General features: G+C 37.9%; 3 protein-coding genes across 3 annotated transcripts; 1 reads left to right on the forward strand and 2 right to left on the reverse strand.

Moving 5' to 3' along the window:
* The first annotated feature begins 1,388 nt into the window (after positions 1–1,388).
* Positions 1,389–3,915, forward strand: LOC122028827. Its single transcript, XM_042587760.1, has 7 exons — positions 1,389–1,814; positions 2,094–2,180; positions 2,257–2,475; positions 2,606–2,770; positions 2,860–2,913; positions 2,985–3,131; positions 3,338–3,915. The coding sequence occupies exons 1-7, from the start codon at positions 1,620–1,622 to the stop codon at positions 3,725–3,727; spliced, it is 1,257 nt and encodes a 418-aa protein (XP_042443694.1). The 5' UTR covers positions 1,389–1,619; the 3' UTR covers positions 3,728–3,915.
* Positions 3,916–3,975: 60 nt separating this feature from the next.
* On the reverse strand, positions 3,976–4,758 carry LOC122028838 (cyclin-D2-2-like). Its single transcript, XM_042587766.1, has 3 exons — positions 4,678–4,758; positions 4,475–4,596; positions 3,976–4,310 (listed from the first exon to the last, which is right to left on the reverse strand). The coding sequence occupies exons 1-3, from the start codon at positions 4,718–4,720 to the stop codon at positions 4,062–4,064; spliced, it is 414 nt and encodes a 137-aa protein (XP_042443700.1). The 5' UTR covers positions 4,721–4,758; the 3' UTR covers positions 3,976–4,061.
* Positions 4,759–4,931: 173 nt separating this feature from the next.
* Positions 4,932–6,260, reverse strand: LOC122001787 (cyclin-D3-1-like). Its single transcript, XM_042556718.1, has 4 exons — positions 6,051–6,260; positions 5,226–5,315; positions 4,986–5,084; positions 4,932–4,943 (listed from the first exon to the last, which is right to left on the reverse strand). Exons 1-4 carry the CDS (start codon positions 6,258–6,260, stop codon positions 4,932–4,934), a joined length of 411 nt encoding a protein of 136 aa, XP_042412652.1.
* Between the last annotated feature and the right edge of the window lie 13,393 nt (positions 6,261–19,653).

Raw genomic sequence — 19,653 nt, forward strand, 5'->3', positions numbered from 1 at the left:
AATTTATTTATGAAATTTAAATTTAAAAAATAAATAGGATACTTAATGCAAAGTTTTTTTTACATAAAATGTATTTAAGATAAATTCTATATATATAAAGAAATTGATACAGAAGTTCTTACACTCGCTTTACTTTGAAAATAGAACAAGGAAGGAAATAAATTCACAACGGAAAAAAAACCCTAGGGAAACATGACCGAAAAGAAAGAGAAAAAAAAAATTCCTGTTGGATGTGCCCGTGCAAGGCCGTGGGAAGCAACCGCCCAAGGCAACCTTGTGTGTGGCGGAGCTGCAGCTCCGCCAGTAGTGGTCGCCCGAGGCGACCTTACGCCATGAGACCACCGGCAATGGCCACATGAGGCGGCTTCGCGCACACAGGGCCGCTGACAGTGAGGGTTAACGATCGCAACAGTGCGAGACGATCTCGAGCAGGGCCACTAACCGCGGTGGCACGGGATTATCATTTGCTACCGTGCTAGGACGATTAATGAGTTAGGTTAAAGAGAAATTCGACTGCTCATGAGAGGAAGGAAATTAATTTCCATCTCACTCGGATTACAGTTTTATATTGAAAATACGTAGAAGAAATCATAAATTTATAAACTTGAATTCAGGTAAAAAATTAACCAAAAAAATAGATTATGGATTTTTAAATTTTTATTTGGTAAAAAAATGAAAGTAAATTAGAGAAACATTATTTTTATTTCGGACTCGAGTAAACAAAACCTTCGTGTGCTAGAAAAAAAATTGTGATTCCACTGCTGCCGGACGGAAAGTTGGATACATTACGTATTCAGAAAATTTACCGAACACACTTATGCGGCCAACTGTGCCGTATTTACCAGCAACCGGAAACTAAATCAGGAAAGTTCCAACCGATCAATCCTACTTGTCACATGAGATCGTGAGGTTGAACCACAGGATTATAGGGGTGTAAATTTTTGAACCCTATGCAATTTATCCCGTCACCACTTGCCTTTCGATTGTCGTAATTTACCTCTCTCGTGATGACTTAAGGTCTGGTGCGACGAGGACGTTGGGCGAACGATTTTGCCTTTTTGCAACAGAAATAGTAAAGTTCCTCCAAGATTAAGTTAAATTAGATGAGAGAAAATTTAATTTGTCGTCGTCTTCCACCAGCATTCAATCCAAAGTACAAGCTCATTGGTTTGGCATCCAAAATCATCGCTTGACAGTATCTGCAACAGATGCTCCTCCAAGAAAACAATTACTGACACAGAAGAACATCTAGGAAAATGAGAAAAGAAATGACTCAAGTGGAGTTGCCTCCTTTGCAATCCAAAAGAATGGAATGAGAAGAACCCCAAGAAATGAAAAAGCCGAAGATGCTGGCCCTCGTTTGCTGTAATATATAATGCCCTGACTCACCTCCTCCTTCCTGCTTTTACTAGGCTTATCAATAAAATACATGGCACAAAAAGAAGGCGAGGAGAAAAAGGAGGAAAAGAGCGTGCTCGAATCACTTTAAGCAGGGACTCTTGATTGCACCTCCCATGGCTGCAACCTCCACTCATCATGCCAGCGGCAGAGCAATTAGTCCTCTCTTTTGGAGCTCGACGTGAAGGGAGGAGAGTTAGTGCAGCCAAAATTCCACACAAATGGCTGCTAGCCATCACAGATCCCTTCCTGTGCTCGTCCTCATTCTCTCGCTTCTTCTTCTCGCCGCAGCCGTCGGCCCGGCAGTCTCAGAGGCGAACAGTACTGTTTTCTGGCCGGAGAAGGAGATGAGGAAGTATAGGAGAGCAAGAGCCCATCTTAAGAGGCTGAACAAGCCTCCGGTAAAGACAATTGAGGTAGTTTAATTGCCACTCCTTTTTGTCTTCTCTATTTTGTTCTTGATACAAGATCTCTCCGTATTTGTCCTGGGACGGATTGACGGGGGTGTTGGAGGCAAATGTATTCATCTTTTGCCACAATTGATACAAGATCTCTCATTGGGTGCCTTCGTATGCTATTTAACTGTTCAAGACTAATAGCTATTCGTGATTTATCTCTTCCGTGTTGCTAGGACTGATTGGCCTTTTACTACCGTGATACAAGATCTCTCACAATTTTTTTTTGCTTGATGACAGAGTCCCGACGGGGATCTCATAGACTGTGTGCTCTCTCATCTTCAGCCGGCATTTGATCATCCGAAGCTCAAAGGATCAAGACCTCTGGTCAGTTCTGTGTCCTCATCTCTGTGCTCGTTTCTTCATTCGAAGAGCTCAAAGTTTTTTTGTGAATTTGTATTAGGATCTGCCGGAGAGACCGAGAGGCCATGCCCCCGACGGCACAGCTACCACCGGGCATGACTTCCAGCTGTGGAGGACGTCCGGCGAGTCGTGTCCGGAGGGGTCGGTGCCGATCAGGAGGACCAAAGAAGAAGACATTTTGCGCGCCAGCTCTGCGAAGAGGTTCGGCAGGAAGCCTATCGCGACAACTAGACTTGATTCTGAAAGCGACGACCACGAGGTCAGTTTGTGTTCTTGATAGTAAAGCAGATTCTTCATTCAATTCCACTTTACCCTTTCTTCCATCCAAAGGCATTGAATTCGTCTAGTTTGATCATTCTCTCGTTCCTTGCAATTCACACGATCGACAGCATGCGGTTGGGTACGTTGTGGGAGATCAATATTATGGTGCAAAAGCAAGCATCAATGTGTGGGCACCCAAAGTGACAAGCCCTTCTGAATTCAGCTTATCGCAAATATGGATCATCTCTGGATCCTTTGGCACTGACCTCAACACTATTGAAGCTGGATGGCAGGTGCTAAATTTAACCTAACAAGAACTATTAACATCAATATATTTCATGTGATACAGAGAGAGATATACTTCTGCTTCTTTGTGTTTCAGGTAAGTCCACAGCTATATGGTGATAGTTCTCCCAGGTTCTTCACTTATTGGACTGTAAGTTTCTGCATATATACCTGGTCAATTATATATGTAAAATCATTCTCTGAATCTTGAAAAAATTTCAGAGTGATGCATATCAAGCAACAGGATGCTACAACCTTCTCTGCTCAGGCTTCATTCAAACCAACAACATGATAGCCATTGGAGCTGCCATTTCCCCTGTTTCAAAGCCCACTGGTGGACAGTTTGATATCAGTCTTTTAGTGTGGAAGGTACTTTGCCAATCTACACTTTTTTTTTTTTTTGAAAAAATTAAAACAAAATAGAGATTGTGATTGAATGCATATCCACCAGTTGATACCTACTTCTAACTACCTTAACTTAAATGCATTCCTTAAGTTACAGTTGTTTTGTAGCTTAATTTTAGCTAGATTTAATCAAAAGTTCGATTAATTGGTGTATGAAATCGTGATTGCAGGATCCGAACCATGGGAACTGGTGGTTGGAGCTGGGGTCGGGGAAGCTAGTGGGGTACTGGCCGTCGTTCCTGTTCAGCCACTTGTCGGAGCACGCAAGCATGGTGCAGTTCGGTGGCGAGGTGGTGAACTCGCGGCCGATGGGGGAGCACACGTCGACACAGATGGGCAGCGGGCGGTTTGCCGGCGAGGGGTTCGGTCAGGCGTCCTACTTCCGGAACTTGCAGGTGGTGGACTGGGACAACAGCCTGGTGCCGGTGCCGAATCTCAGGGTGCTGGCTGACCACCCCGGCTGCTACAACATCCAGGGCGGCATCAACGCCGTGTGGGGCAACTACTTTTACTACGGCGGACCCGGAAGAGATGACGACAACGACGATAGCTGCTCCTGAGTGACATAGAATTACATTCACTTCACCCCCATGCAGTCAATTACTTGCATGGCTATACACATGCAACGCTTTCAGTTAAACTCTCCGTTAAGATTGATGTGGATTGCCAAATCAATTGTATACAGCTTCAGGAGCATGTACATTTTGAAGGACATCACATAATAGATACAGTCGTGTCAATATTTCAATCCTATGTGTAACCATGCAACTAATTGTGTGAATTATGATACAGTTGGTCTGAGCAGTAGCTCCAAGGTCCAGTCAGAATCCGGATAAAATATAAGAATCAAAGAATCAGGTGGATCAGATCGACTGATCAGAAGAACTTCATAGATCATAATCTACTAATTCTCCTCCGCTTGATGAAAGGGCATGTCAATCGGCTTGCCTTCCTCTTGCAGACCGATGTTTTATGAGACTGGTCAGCAATTGGATCATCACTCTTGATGCTCAGGTTGGCATGATCCAAGACCCCCACTGGGCTCTTAAGCACGGGGGACGAAGCAGGAGCTTGGCGCAGATGGTCGCGCTGCCTCGCCATCTCCAAGTATTGGATAACTCCATAGCATTGCCAGACCTTTCTCTGAAACAACCAAGGAATCACCAAATTAAGTTTCACTTCATCGGCTTCTTTGTTTAATCTTTCTAGTTGTGTCGAATTCTTTAACCAGAAGAAATGCAACAAAGGGCAGTAAACCTAACAATCACTGAAAAAAAGCTGGATATTTTGGTCAGAAAAGGAGATACCTTCGATACAAGCGAACAATGAGGGAAGTTTTCCACCACATCCACAACCTTGGCATCTCCCAAAACCAGCAATGCAGTCGATGCAGCAACCTCAAAAGGCCAGAATTCCATCATGTCAATAGCTGCATCCGGTTGGGTCATTTGTTTTAGCCATGCATGAATCCAACACTAAAAAAACGCAGAATTTGCATGAGGATAACTACCTCTGACAGTATTCAGAATAATTTCTGTGCACCGGGAGACCATCAAATGGCTTGGTGGATGTCCACCACTGATCGTATCGAGGAAGAAGTCTATATAAGTGAAGGGTGTTACAGCTTGCGTCTTCCATCCGAGCTTGGAAAGTAGTGTAAACTCCATTTTTCTGATTGTCTTAGCACTAAATACTTTCTTTGGTTCACAAATCTATCAAAGAGGTTACAAAGAAAATGCAAGGACAGTTATATTTGTGGTCACTTCACAAAATTATCTAATTCATACAATAAGAGATGAGAATTTTGGATTTTCTAACCTGTAATAAGAAAGGAGGAAGAACGTTGTCTTTCTCCATCTTGGCAGCCACAGATAGGCAGGCCACAGAGAGTAGCTGTGTCGACCATGGCTGATCCTCCTATAATCACAAACACAAGCGGCAGTAAGTTAGACTATTCCATATAAAACTACGAGACAAAAACTAATGAAGGCCATGATGAACATGAGAAATCTGTGAATGCAATATATAAAATATAGAGGGATTGATGATGGTTCGTACTTCAGGAAAGTCATAGTAGGAGAGGAATCTGTCCAAGTAATTGACACATAAATAAGCACTGAGGGGACCAAACTTGTAAACCGCATGAACCTGTTAAATAGATTGCAGATGCCATTAGTTTAGAAGGGATAAGGTCACAAACAAGACATAATTATATTTATTTATTGCATTCTAAGTCATTGGGTCTTCACCATTAAACATTTCCCTTAGTTTGCATGCCCCATAGAGTATGATTTTACCTTAAGCCCAATCTTACCACCTAAATGAATGAACTTCTGAATAGTGTCAAGCTTTATCAAGCCTATTAATGCATATTTCAGTAGATAAATTACAAGTAATTCATCCCATGACAACTTAAACTCATTTTAATTGGATCAAATTTTGCATTCTCGGTTTGCATCACGTCCACTTATGTAGATCAAGTAATGTAATACCAAACTATTTTTGCCGTTACATGAACAGCCCCTTTATATGCTATATCATAATAATAATCTTCAAAAATGTCAACTCATTATTGCTTACCCTAACTAAAGTTGCCCATTGAGTGTTTTCTGTTCCTTACACTCATCAACTAGAAACGATTCAATCAACTTAAACAAAAGTTACGTGAACGAACACTATATTACCATATTAGCCCGTTTCCTCTCATTTTGGTATGTATTAGAGTTGCACTGAATTGCTAATGGATATTCATGTTACTTATCTACAATCAACAAACTACAAATAAAAAAATAAATAAACCTCGTTAATGAAATAAAAACCTCAAAAAATAAACAGGTAACAAAAATAAAAACGAAAAAAAAAAAAAAAAGACAGGAGAGGTACCTTCCACATCCAATCGATGGCATCGTTTCTCCTGGCGGAAAATTGCCTCTCAGAGAGCAGCCGCATGAGGTAATCACCCTTAACCGCGTACTCCTGCTCTTTCTTCATCAGCGACCTCAAGGACGACTCCGACGGCAGTGGAAACCTAAAAAACTCGGAATCCCAACTCTGCTTCTCCGCAGCATCAGACTCCTCAAACCCCAGGGACATCATTGCTTATCCGAATCCTGCTCTCGGTTTCGCCTTCTCCTTCTCTCTCGTCGAGATCCGGCGCTTGATGGGAACGAAAAAGGATCGCGATGGCGATTAGGGCTCGAAGAGTAAAAAGTGTGGAGATGCAACTGAATCGAAAACTTAGCTCTATTTATAGCGCGCAGCGAAATTAATCGAAAACAATATTAATTCTACGAAGTAAAAAAATTCAATATCGATTCAAAAAACAAAAAAGAAAAATCTACCAAATTTCAGTTTGAAAATTTCCCGCCAAAATTTTTAATCAGACAAACGTAGCTCTATCAATTTTTAAGTTAATTCTACTGAGTGCATGAAATCTTTATATATGAGTATTAATCATTCGACTTGAATTGTTGAGCAAGGAAGCAATTCAAATTGTTAAAATTTGACTAATGTTAGAGAAATTGTAACTATTTTGACTAGTGGGTTGAAGCAATTTTGATCAATATTACGGAAATTTTAACCAATGTTACATTAGTTTTGATTAATATTGTTAAAAATATATTGGTTAAAATTATGACAAAAATATTGGATTAATTTAGTAAAAGGGAATACATTTTTTAAAAAAAAAAATAGAGCGAGATATTTTTTTTTCAACATGCCATGTAACAAATGGTGCTTTTGGATATTGGCCCAATTTATTTATTTTAGATAAATTGATTTAAAATTTTATATATTACGTTGACTGTTAAATTATATATATAGTTTGGTGGTACAATCGTATCGTACTCGAGTCAAAGTTGACTAAATTCGAATTAATTCGAACTTGAGTTTTGATATTTGACAATATATGAGAAAGAAGTTAAATAGGTCAAGGGAAGACTAAATACTTAACTGGGGAAGTCCTAACTGGAGGTTAGACAATGGAAAGTCCTAACTAGAAATTAGACAATAAAAAAATCCTAACTGAGATTATGCAAGGAAAAACTCTAACTAGATGTTAAATAATAAAAAGTCCTAACTAAGATTAGATAAGGGAAAACTCTAACTGAAGGTTAGGCAACAGAAAGTCCTAACTGAAGTTAAACAAGGGAAACCCCTAACTAGAGGTTAGGATTAGGCAAGGGGAAGTTCTAACTAGATGTTACACAAGGGTGAGAAGTTTATCGAGTAACTAGTCCTAACTAGAGGTTAGATAAGGGAAGTCTAACAGAAAAGTTGACAAGAGAAAAATCCAACTAGGTCAAGGAGAACTGGAAAATTGGTGAGAAAGTCTGAGTCGGTCATGTTGGGATATACCCGATGCGGGTGCATGCTAAAACACGTTTCATAAATATACATAGTGAAAAATAAAACAATAATAATTCTTAATTATTACATCACACACAAAACACGCATACAAAGATACAACATGTCAAACATGATTGCATAATTAAAATTTTACAGGAAGTAAATTTATGCTAGATATATCTTACGGATGACCTATAACGAGAAGGGTATCAACCATAGCGACGTTGTCAAACCTCGCCTCTATTCGTATCCATGCCGAGATCCTCCAGATAACTCCATGAGTGCAAGCCTCTCCTTCGGAAGTTACTAGTCATGAGCGAAGAAGAGGGATCAAGAGTGTATCTTCCTTGCTTGGTGGTTACGACAACAAGGAGAAGGATTTCTCCTTGTTGTGGGTGGCGGCAAAAAGAGGGGAGAGGGAGAGGAGGATTAGGTTTCCCAAAAGTCAATCAACCAAATAATGAAATTTGTATCTAATTCTCTCCCAATTACATCTATATATAATCCTCTTTAATGAGTTGGATTAGAAAGCTCAAATCTAACCCATTATCCCTTAACCAAAAATTAGTTCATTAACTCCTTGGTTTGGTTCACAACTAAACCAAGTTGGTTCATGATTAAACCAAATATGGTTCAACTCTATCATAAGATGTAGCTCATCCGCGCTTCCATTATGATAAATATTTTCATATTTGTCTTATGTATGGTCCAATCAAATATTTATCTCTTGATTTAAGAATACTTTTCTTTAACTTGTTTTATGTCTTTTAGAGACTCGTTAGTGGATGTAACCCAATAGGTTCCCGGTTTATCTTGGTCGCCCATAATTAACTACTTAATTATAGAACGATCATGAGTAGCACTTAGTAGTACATCATGATCCCCAATTAGACAAAAAATCATAGTTGATCTTAGAACTAATTCTAAACCCTTCAGCAGTTACAGTGAGTCGTGTTCCTTTCTCTTGTCTTATACCCACTTGGTTCAGGACATGATCTACACGTCTATCCCCACTAGTACACTCTGAGTGTAGTGAGCATGATCATTTGAAATTGTTCTTTTTATACTGACTATATAAAAGAACAATACCTCTGTTATTATGGAAGGGTGTACTCTTAATCATGATATAATAACAAGCATGTATACTTAATATTTATTTCTTTAATTTATCAAAGGATGTGATTTAGTTCGTTAAATCAATAGGCCTGATAAGTTGGGAAATAATATTATTTATATGGTGTGTTGTTGATTATAGAATAAAATTATGTCCTAGTAATGTAGGTTGAAAATGTCCCCTTGAGGAGCTCATAAGGATTGCCATGCAAACCCTGCAGGTGGACTTAGTCTGACATGACAATAAAGTTGAGTGGTACTACTCTTGGAGCTAGATATTAATTAAGTGAGTTGTCAGTAACTCATTTAATTAGTGGGCATTCGATATCTTAAACACAGGGAGACTAACACCCTCATGATAAGAAAGAGCCCATATTGTAATATGGTATTAGTGCGGTAGTGCAATAATAACTCTTTAGTGGAATGAGATATTATTGATGAACTTGAGTTGGGTGTTCGGGACGAACACGAGAAGCTCAAGCTCATCGGGAGACCAAAATCAATTCCTCCTCTCGGTCCCTGTTGTAGCCTCTTATTTATAAAGTCTTATATTCACATAGAGCCAAGCTTCTTACCCATCTAGTTGTGGCCGCCCAAGCCATGCTTGGAGCCCAAGCTAGGGTCGGCCAAGCTTGGAGCCCAAGCTAGGTGGCCGGCCACATAAAATTAAAAGGGTGTTTTAATTTTTAAAATCTTTCTTTTTGTGGAAGCCATGGTTTTAAAAGAGAGTTTTTAAAAATTTTAAATTTTTCCTTTTATAGCTTTCTACAAAGGATTCAGAGAAAGGTTTGATATCTTTCCTTATTTGTAGTTAAAAGAAATATTTTAATTTTCGATAAAACTTTCCTTTTTTGTAACCATCCACATGTTTTAAAAGAGAGATTTTAATTTATATTATTTTCCTTTTATAACCAACAAGAGATTTAAAAGAAAAATTTTTTAATTAAAATTTCTTACTGGAAACAAATAAGGAAGTTTTAATTTTATATTTAAAACTTTCCTTGTTTGGAGCACAAGTAGGTGGCCGACCATGACAAGCATTAAAGAAAGTTTTAATTTTTTATTTTAAAACTTTTCTTTTTAGTCATTGGCAAGGAATATAAGGAAGTTTTAATTAAAACTTTCCTTTTTTGTCAAGACCAAGGATTATAAAAGAGATGGAGGGGTGGCTCATGAGATAACACATCTTCTATTCCTCTCTTCCAATCCTTGGTGGTCGGCCCTTGTCCTTCTCTCTTCTCCTTTTGTTTTCTCTCTTGGTGGCCAGCGACATCTTGTGTGGAGATCTCTTGGTGGTCGGTTGCTTGAAGGAGAAGAAGAAGAGAAGGAAGCTTTCTTGTCTAGCATCCCTTGGAGGTTAGTTGGTGGCCGGATTTTGGAAGCCTTGGAAGAAGCTTGAGTGGATTTCATCTTCGAAGATCGTCGCCCACACAACGTCCAAGAGAAGGAGGGGAATACGACAAAAGATCAAGAGATCTATAAGCTACAAGAGATATAACTAGTTATTAGTTTCCGCATCATAACTAGTTCATCTTTTGTATAGATCTTGAAAAACCAAACACAAGAGGTTATCGGTTTTTATCGTTTTTATTATCGATTTTATTTTTTGATTTCATGTTTCGATAATGTGCTTCTATTGAGGTCTCTATAGTTAAACCTAGTTTACTGCAAGAAGTTAAATATCCGATTTCTTTGTGAGACTTTGTCTAGGAAGTGGTGGATGATCCCATACCCAAGAAGGCCTAGTGCCTCGCCATGTTTAACCTGGAAGCCGATCTTTGAAATAGATATTTGATAACTTCTGTAATATGGTTTAACTTAGGAGAATCACATCGATTAAACTTGGAGTAAAAATGTTAAGTATCGTTTCCAATCTAAGTTTAACTTCTGAAGGATAATATGGATTAATAATGTTAAGCATCGTTTGCAATCCAAATTTAACTTCAGTAGAGCACATGGGTAGTTAGGATAGTTCTATGCTTGTACAAATTTTTATACAGGGGAATTAGGACGATATTCCGAGTAGCAACCAACAATTGGTATCAAAGCTAGGGTATACTTCTGTGTGTTTGGTTTTTAGTTTAATTATGCACATGTCATACATATTTTAGGCAGGATAATAGTAGGATGTACAAATAAATTAACTCTGTGGTAATAGGCTCCAACTATTATGGCCTATTGTGATTATGTGTGATTGGACCCTCGGACATGTCGAGAGTATTTTATGTGTATGCATGATTGTATGTATTAAATACAGCAAGAGCTATATTAGTTTTAAGATTTTACATTTTGTTCGATCTAGACTTTATGTACATTCCTTTGTGAAATATAGGATCGATATATGTAAAATTTTATTTTTATTGTGGATCGTATCCTTGCGAGGCGTGATGCTATTTGATGGCCAGAGGCGCAGCGGAAAAAGAAGCAAGATAGATGCGACGACTAGACCCGATTGCGGTGGCTAAAGATGACAATAGCTAGGGCTGACAACACATGGAGGACAGTGATGGAAGAGGTCATAATAGTTGGAAAACTATTTTTCCATATTTATTGCTTTTATTTACTTTGATGTGTGTGTGCATGTTAAAATCCTCATCTTAAATAACTAAGTGGGAGAAGGATTTATAAATAAATTCCATGGTCTCCATTACTGGTTTGTAAGTGATGTAAACAAACTTGCGCGTTGGCTCTAAGTGTCTTCCTCCACATCGGATGAGTTTGTTTGCGGGTCACTAGATCAAACTTCCTTTAGGATGATTATAGGAAATTATTTAGGAGTATGTGATCTTCTTCATCTGAAGGGGCACAATCCTATTTAATGGACTAAGTATCAAGTAATGGTATATACTTAGGTGCATTTAATAGTATCCTCCCCATCGGAGTCGCTGCTATTATCTGTGAACCAAAGGAATACCAACTATTAATTTTATTTGTCATAAAGTTAGGTTGACAAGAATAAAATTAATGGGTAAAACCTCCTCTTACAAATGTTTGAATTTGTATACGTCTATACTATCGTGGCATACAAAATTCACGGTGTTTTGAGGTGTTGGTGAATTTAAATAATATTGTTTGAGGACTCAATATTATTCTAAATTCTAAAGTTTTGACCAAAACTTATTTTGTGATTCTTAGGATGACTTTCAACTCACTAGCTATTATTCTGAAAGAGAACAAATTTACTGGTCCCAATTACATAGATTGGAAAAGAAACCTGGACATTGTCCTAACTGCTGAAGGCTATAAGTTTGTACTGATGGAGGTCTGCCCTAATGTACTTAATAGTGATTCTAGTGAAGAGGAGATTGAGCATCATAGGAAATGGGTCAAGGCAGATGAGATGGCGCGGTGTTATATTTTGACTTCAATGTCAAATGTGCTGCAACATCAGCATCAGGACATGCCAACTGCCTATGACATGATGAGCAATCTCAAGGATCTCTTCAGACACCAGAATCGGGCTACTAGGCAACTGGCTATGAGAAACTTAATGACAACCACCATGTCAGAGGGGACACCCGTAAAGGATCATATCCTCAAAATGATGGCTTACTTGAACGAGATAAAATCCTTGGAGCTGAAATCGATGAGGAAACCCAGGTCGATATTATTCTCCAATCGCTACCCAAAAGTTTTGAGCAGTTCCGCCTAAACTACAATATGAATAAAAGGATTTATTCATTGGCAGAACTACTAACAAAATTTCAAGCAGTAGAAGGGATATTTCGTCATAATTCTCAAATCCACTTTGCTGAAAATATTTCTACTTCTAAGTCAAAAGACAAGAAGAAGAAGAAACAAGCTGGCTCGGCAAAGAAAGTGAATCGATCTCTAGGTACTGGACTAAAATCAGGAATGAAGAAGCCGAAGGGCAAGTGCTTCATTTGTAAGTAGACTGGATATTGGAAGGCGGATTATCCTCGTAGGAAGGAGAACAATAAAGGTATATCTTATTTTCTAGTAGTTGAAACATGTTTAGCGATGTTATCTACCAGTACCTGGTGTGTAGATACAGGAGCCACTGATCATGTCTGCAATACATTGCAGGGGTTCCAAGAAACCCGACAACTATGTGAAGGAGAGATAACCGTCTACATGGGCAATGCAACGAAAGTGGCGGCTGTTGCAGTGGAAGATGTTTACTTATCATTTAATAGAAATAGAAATTGGATTTTGAGAAATTGTCTTTATGTACCTAGTTTTAGAAAGAATTTAATTTCAGTATCTAAACTATTTTTGGATAGATGTATTGTTTCTTTTGATAACAAAGTGGTTATCAAGAAAAATAGGGTAGTTATCTGTTCTGATACATTAGTTGACAATTTGTATACTCTAAATCCAATAACTCCCACAAAGAAACAAATGGAAATTAATAACACATCTTCTAATTCTAATAAGAGAAAGGAACCTTCGAAGATGAATCAAACATATCTTTGGCATCTATGACTTGGTCATATTAACTTAAGTAGGATTCAAAGGTTAATAGCCGATAGACTCTTGGGTTCATTAGTGTTGGAAAACTTTCCAACCTGTGAATCTTGCTTGGAAGGAAAAATGACCAAGAGACCTTTTAATGCCAAGGGGTATAGAGCAAAAGATGTGTTGGAATTGGTTCATTCTGATTTGTGTGGACATATGACTATCCAGGCGAGAGGTGGTTTTGAATATTTTATCTTTTTTATATATGACTATTCGAGATATGGATATATTTACTTGATGCGACACAAGTTTGAGTGCTTTAATAAGTTCAAAGAGTACAAGACTAATGTGGAGAAACATCATGGTAAAAGTATCAAGACACTACGGTCTGATCGTGGTGGTGAGTACCTCTCAAGTGAGTTTAGGAATTACTTATGAGAGGTTGGGATTCAATCCCAATTGTCTGCACCTGGTACACCCCAACAGAATGATGTGGTAGAACGAAGGAATATAATTCTTATGGAAATGGTTAGATCGATGATGAGTTATTTAGAATTACCAAATTCATTCTGGGGATATGCTTTAGAAACGACAGTGTATATTCTGAATTTGGTACCTTCTAAATCAGTACCCTCTACTCCCACAGAATTGTGGAATGGGTGAAAGCCTAGTCTAAGTCATGTTCGGATTTGGGGTAGCCCAGCACATGTGCTGAAGGGAGATATTGATAAGTTGGAATCTCGTATAGAAGTTTGCCTGTTTATAGGTTATCCTAAAGGAACAAAAGGTGGTTTGTTTTATAGTCCTAAAGATCATAAGGTCATTGTTAGCACGAATGCTCGATTTTTAGAAGAGGACTATGTAATAAACCACAAGCCCATTAGTGAAATTGTTCTAGAAGAAATGAGAGAGGACACGTCTACTTTAGTACCAAGAGTGCAAGATGAAATATCACAAGAAACTACAACACGTATCACAAATGATACACAACTATAGACAGTGTCTCGTCGTAGTGGGAGGGTTGTGAGGCAACCTGAAAGATTCATGTTTTTGGGAGAGTCTTCAGACTTGATCCCAGGTAAACATGAACCTGATCCCCGAACCTATGACGAAGCACTCCAAGATAAAGATGCGGCATCTTGATAAAGAGTAATGAATTCAGAAATAGAATCTATGTATTCTAACAACGTCTGGGAGCTAGTAGAACCATCAAATGGTGTAAAAGGTATTGGGTGTAAATGGATCTACAAAAAAAAAAAAAAAAGACAGATAGACAGGAAGGTGGAAACCTTCAAAGCAGGGCTTATTGCGAAGGGATATACTCAGAAAGAGAGAATCGATTATGAGGAAACCTTTTTTGCCAGTAGCTATACTTAAGTCTATCTGGATACTCTTATCTATTGCTTCTCATATGGATTATGAGGTTTGGCAAATGGATGTCAAGACAGCTTTCCTTAATGGAAGTCTTGAAGAAAACATCCATATGAAGCAACCAGAGGGGTTTATTGAAAAGGGCAAAGAGCATCTTGTATGTAAGCTCAATTGGTCTATTTATGGACTGAAGCAAGCTTCAAGATCTTGGAACATCTGGTTTAATGAAGTAATCCAGTCTTATGGATTTATTCAGTGTCTGGATGAGTCTTGTGTATACAAGAAGTGTGATGGAAACGTGGTAGTATTTCTTGTACTATACGTAGATGACATTTTCTTAGTTGGCAACAATATCAAAGTATTGTCGGAAGTAAGGGTATGGTTGTCCAAACAATTCGATATGAAGGACTTGGGAGAATGCGCACATATTCTCGGGATCAAAGGAATAAGGGATCGTAAGAAAAGAATATTGTGTTTATCCCAAGCTTCATATATCGATACTATCCTAGCTCATTTTAGCATGCAAGACTCCAAGAAAGGTTTTCTACCTTTTCGGCATGGAGTATCTTTATCTAAAGAGATGTCTTCGAAGACATCAAAAGAGATAGAAGAAATGAAGGTAGTTCCTTATGCTTCAGCTGTAAGAAGCCTAATGTATGTTATGTTATGCACAAGACCGGATATCTGTTTTGTCGTGGGCATGGTTAGCAGATATCAAAGTAATCCAGGGCAGGGACATTGGACTGCCGTAAAGCATATATTAAAGTGCCTGAGAAGAACTAGAGATTATATGCTGGTTTACCAAGCAGATAATTTGCTCCCTGTAGGTTGCACGGATTCTGACTTTCAATCAGATAGGGACAATAGTAAGTCTACATCAGGCTATGTGTTTACTTTAGAAGGTGGAGTCATAGCATGGAGGAGTGTTAAGTAGAAATGTACTTCAGACTCAACCATGGAAGCTGAGTATGTGGCAGCCTCTGAGGTAGCCAAAGAAGTTGTATGGCTCAGGAGCTTTTTGATGGACTTAGATGTTATTCCTGATTTGCCCAAAATCATTACAATTTATTGTGATAATAGCGGTGCAGTAGCAAACTCAAAGTAACCACGAGCCCATAAGGCAAGTAAACACATTGAGCGCAAGTACCACCTGATACGAGACATTGTAAAGTGAGGAGAAGTTATTGTCACCAAGATTGTATCAGCAAATAACCTGGTAGATCCTTTCACTAAGGCCCTTCCGGTGAAAGCTTTCGATCGACATGTTGAAGAGATGGGAATCAGATGTATGGCAGTGTTTATGGCAGCATAGTCTTTTAGCATAAGTAGGAGATTGTTAGAGTGTATACTAAAAGTCTAGCTTTTTGTATAAAAATTTTTTTAAAATAAGAATCACATTGGTCAAATATCTACATTTATATGCTAAGTGTAGTTATTCATTTAATTTATATTAAAAATAACATAGTGTGTGGTGTCACACAGAAGATCATGTTATCAGTTCCTTATAAATTATAAATAGTTGCTCACAACCAAGATGGAATGGGGCAAACCATTGGAATGGTTGTAGTGTAATTTGGTATTAGTTTATCTTGACTATAAAATTACACTAGTACACTCTGACTGTATTGAGCAGGACCATTTGAGGTTGTTCTTTTTATACTGTCTGTTAAAAAAAAACAAGACCTCTATTATTATGGAAGTGTGTACTCTTAATCATGATATAATAACAAGCACATATACTTAATATTTATTTCTTTAATTTATCAAAGGGTGCGATTTAGTTCATTAAATCAATAGGCCCGATAAGTTGGGAAATAATATTATTTATATGGTGTGTTGTTGATTATAGAATAAAACTGTGTCTTAGTCATCTAGGTTGATAATGTCCCCTTGAGGAGCTCATAAGGATTGTCATGTAAACCCTGCAGGTGGACTTAGTCCAACATGACAATAAGGTTGAGTGGTACTACTCTTGGAGCTAGATATTAATTAAGCGAGTTGTCAGTAACTCATTTAATTAGTGGGCATTCGATATCTTAAATACAAGGAGACTAACACCCTCATGATAAGAAGGAGCTCATATTATAATATGGTATTGGTGTGGTTGAGCAATAATAACTCTTTAGTGGAATGAGATATTATTGATGAACTTGAGTTGGGTGTTCAGGACGAACACGGGAAGCTCAAGCTAATCGGGAAACCAAAACCAATTCCTCCTCTCGGTCCCTGTTGTAGCCTCTTATTTATAAAGCCTTATATCCACTTAGAGCCAAGCTTCTTACCCATCTTGTTGTGGTCGGCCAAGCCATGCTTGGAGCCCAAGCTAGGGTCGGCCAAGACAAAGGATGGAGCCATGTTTATGGTCGGCCAAGCTTGGAGCCCAAGCTAGGTGGCCGGCCACATAAAACTAAAAGGGTGTTTTAATTTTTAAAATCTTTATTTTTGTGGAAGCCATGGTTTTAAAAGAGACTTTTTAAAATTTTTAAATTTTTCCTTTTATAGCTTTCTACAAAGGATTCAGAGAAAGGTTTGATGTCTTTCCTTATTTGTAGTTAAAAGAAATATTTTAATTTTGATAAAACTTTCCTTTTTTGTAACCATCTACATGTTTTAAAAGAGAGATTTTAATTTATATTATTTTCCTTTTATAACCAACAAGAGATTTAAAAGAAAAAAATTTTAATTAAAATTTTTTACTGGAAACAAATAAGGAAGTTTTAATTTTATATTTAAAAATTTCCTTGTTTTGAGCACAAGTAGGTGGCTGACCATGACAAGCATTAAAGAAAGTTTTAATTTTTTATTTTAAAACTTTTCTTTTTAGTCATTGGCAAGGAATATAAGGAAGTTTTAATTAAAACTTTCCTTTTTTGCCAAGACCAAGGATTATAAAAGAGATGGAGGGGTGCCTCATGAGATAACACATCTTCTATTCCTCTCTTCCAATCCTTGGTGGTCGGCCCTTGTCCTTCTCTCTTCTCCTTTTGTTTTCTCTCTTGGTGACCAGCGACATCTTGTGTGGAGATCTCTTGGTGACCGGTTGCTTGAAGGAGAAGAAGAAGAGAAGGAAGCTTTCTTATCTAGCATCCCTTGGAGGTTAGTTGGTGGCCAGATTTTGGAAGCCTTGGAAGAAGCTTGAGTGGATTTCATCTTTGAATATCGTTGCCCACACGACGTCCAAGAGAAGGAGGGGAATACGACAAAAGATCAAGAGATCTATAAGCTACAAGAGATATAACTAGTTATTAGTTTCCGCATCATAACTAGTTCATCTTTTGTATAGATCTTGAAAAACCAAACATAAGAGGTTATCGGTTTTTAAGTTATCGTTTTTGTTATCGATTTTATTTTTCGATTTCATGTTTCGATAATGTGCTTCTATTGAGGTCTCTATAGTTAAACCTAGTTTACTGCAAGAAGTTAAATATCTTATTTCTTTGTGAGACTTTGTCTAGGAAGTGGTGGATGATCCCATACCCAAGAAGGCCTAGTGCCTCGCCATGTTTAACCTGGAAGCCGATCTTTGAAATAGATATTTGATAACTTCTGTAATATGATTTAACTTAGGAGAATCACATCGATTAAACTTGGAGTAAAAATGTTAAGTATCGTTTCCAATCCAAGTTTAACTTCTGAAGGATAATTTGGATTAATAATGTTAAGCATCGTTTGCAATTCAAATTTAACTTCAGTAGAGCACATGGGTAGCTAGGATAGTTCTATGCTTGTACAAATTTTTGTACAGGGAAACTAGGACGGTATTCCGAGTAGTAACCAACACCCGGGTCCACACCTTAATGAGGTGCTTGCTTAAGATGTCAAAGTATAAATCTCCATGACCAAGATGACTTGTATACCTCAAGTTGAAGGAAACTTGCACTTGAGCTATAGTAAAAACTTTACAAACATATCCATATATACAGATAACCATATGAAGTCTTGCAGCGAGTCACTCCAATGAACTAGTTATCATAACTATCATCCACGTTTAACTCTCGACATCCCAATGTCTCCAGCTAGTGAGAAAATAACTGCTTGGCAAACCAAGGAGTATTACCCCGTGCTAGTCTTACAGAATTGATGATGTTCGAATACATCAATTCAATGACTAGGGAAATTCTAATACGTTCATAATTACACATGTAAAGATAATCACTAGTTGTGATCCAATCATAATTTCTCTCATGCTATGAATTATATTATAGACATTCAGTAAATGAGTTTAAGATAATCAAATATATAATATGTACTCAAATAGTGAATCTATATTTAGTAAAAATCATTAGGCAATTGCCTTAGAACTTCCCTCAAAATCTAATAGGTCAAAGGTTGACTGGACACTTAGCGATCGAAAATCCAACTGAAAGTTGACAAGGAAAGTCCAAGTGGACCAAGGAAGACTAGACACTTGGTGAAGAAGCCCCAGCAGGTCAAGGGTGATAGGATGCTAGGCAATGAGAAGTCCTAACAGGTCACAGATGACTGATGTTTAGCAGAGTCAACTAGATATCAAGTAAGTCATAATTTTAGTTGTGGAAAGGCTAAAATTAGGGCTAGCAATCGATTGGTGATTGATTGGCAAATCCTAAACCCAAAATTCTAGATTTGTTGCTTGAATCGATTGAAGCAATCGATTGAGCAAGTTCTAATCAATTGGTGCAATCGATTAAAGGCTTCTCGTGAGTGAAAAAAAAGCTTATTATCGATTAGGGCAATCAATTCAACAAGCTAATCAATTGGGAAAATTGATTGAATGTGTTTACCCGGAGAGAATAGAAAGTTGCTAAATCGATTGGCTTAATCGATTTAGCAGCTCCATTCAATCGACCCAATCGGTCAGAGTACTTTTCAAGAGAACATAAAGTTTCTGAATTGATTGGGTCAATCAATTAAAAGTTGTCAATCAATTAGTATGACTCACCAATCGATTGGACGGGCAAAAAGAGTCATTCTGCAGGTTTTGAATGGTCGATCTAATTTGGCAATCGATTGAGGTAAGACCAATCAATTGGAAGACATTGTTGGTGCAGGGTGCACCAGAATCGAACCTGAATTTTGATGTTGTCAAAGGTTCGAGTTAAGTCTTGTTATGATTTGATAAATTGACTAAGTGTGCAGGATGTTTACTCAACCAAGAAAGTTTTAGTCGTAGCTAGGTAGAGAAGTCTTTACAGATCGTGGAAGCTAGGTAGGAAAGTCTAGGTGGGTCGAGGACCTAGCACTTGGCAAATGGACT

This window comes from Zingiber officinale, chromosome 1A (assembly GCF_018446385.1).
Source record: "Zingiber officinale cultivar Zhangliang chromosome 1A, Zo_v1.1, whole genome shotgun sequence".
Lineage (NCBI taxonomy): Eukaryota > Viridiplantae > Streptophyta > Magnoliopsida > Zingiberales > Zingiberaceae > Zingiber > Zingiber officinale.

Bases quoted from the DNA above. Each gene is read 5' to 3' on its own strand.
- LOC122001787 (XM_042556718.1), bottom strand. From the start codon at position 6,260: ATGTCCCTGGGGTTTGAGGAGTCTGATGCTGCGGAGAAGCAGAGTTGG. The intron at 5,316-6,050 runs GTACCTCTCCTG...TCTATTTAACAG, and splicing joins CCATCGATTGGATGTGGAAG to GTTCATGCGGTTTACAAGTT. The intron at 5,085-5,225 runs GTACGAACCATC...TTGTGATTATAG, and splicing joins CCTACTATGACTTTCCTGAA to GAGGATCAGCCATGGTCGAC.
- LOC122028827 (XM_042587760.1), top strand. From the start codon at position 1,620: ATGGCTGCTAGCCATCACAGATCCCTTCCTGTGCTCGTCCTCATTCTC. The intron at 1,815-2,093 runs GTAGTTTAATTG...GCTTGATGACAG, and splicing joins CTCCGGTAAAGACAATTGAG to AGTCCCGACGGGGATCTCAT. The intron at 2,181-2,256 runs GTCAGTTCTGTG...AATTTGTATTAG, and splicing joins TCAAAGGATCAAGACCTCTG to GATCTGCCGGAGAGACCGAG.
- LOC122028838 (XM_042587766.1), bottom strand. From the start codon at position 4,720: ATGGTCTCCCGGTGCACAGAAATTATTCTGAATACTGTCAGAG. The intron at 4,597-4,677 runs GTAGTTATCCTC...AACCGGATGCAG, and splicing joins TATTCTGAATACTGTCAGAG to CTATTGACATGATGGAATTC. The intron at 4,311-4,474 runs GTATCTCCTTTT...TGGTTGTTTCAG, and splicing joins ATTGTTCGCTTGTATCGAAG to AGAAAGGTCTGGCAATGCTA.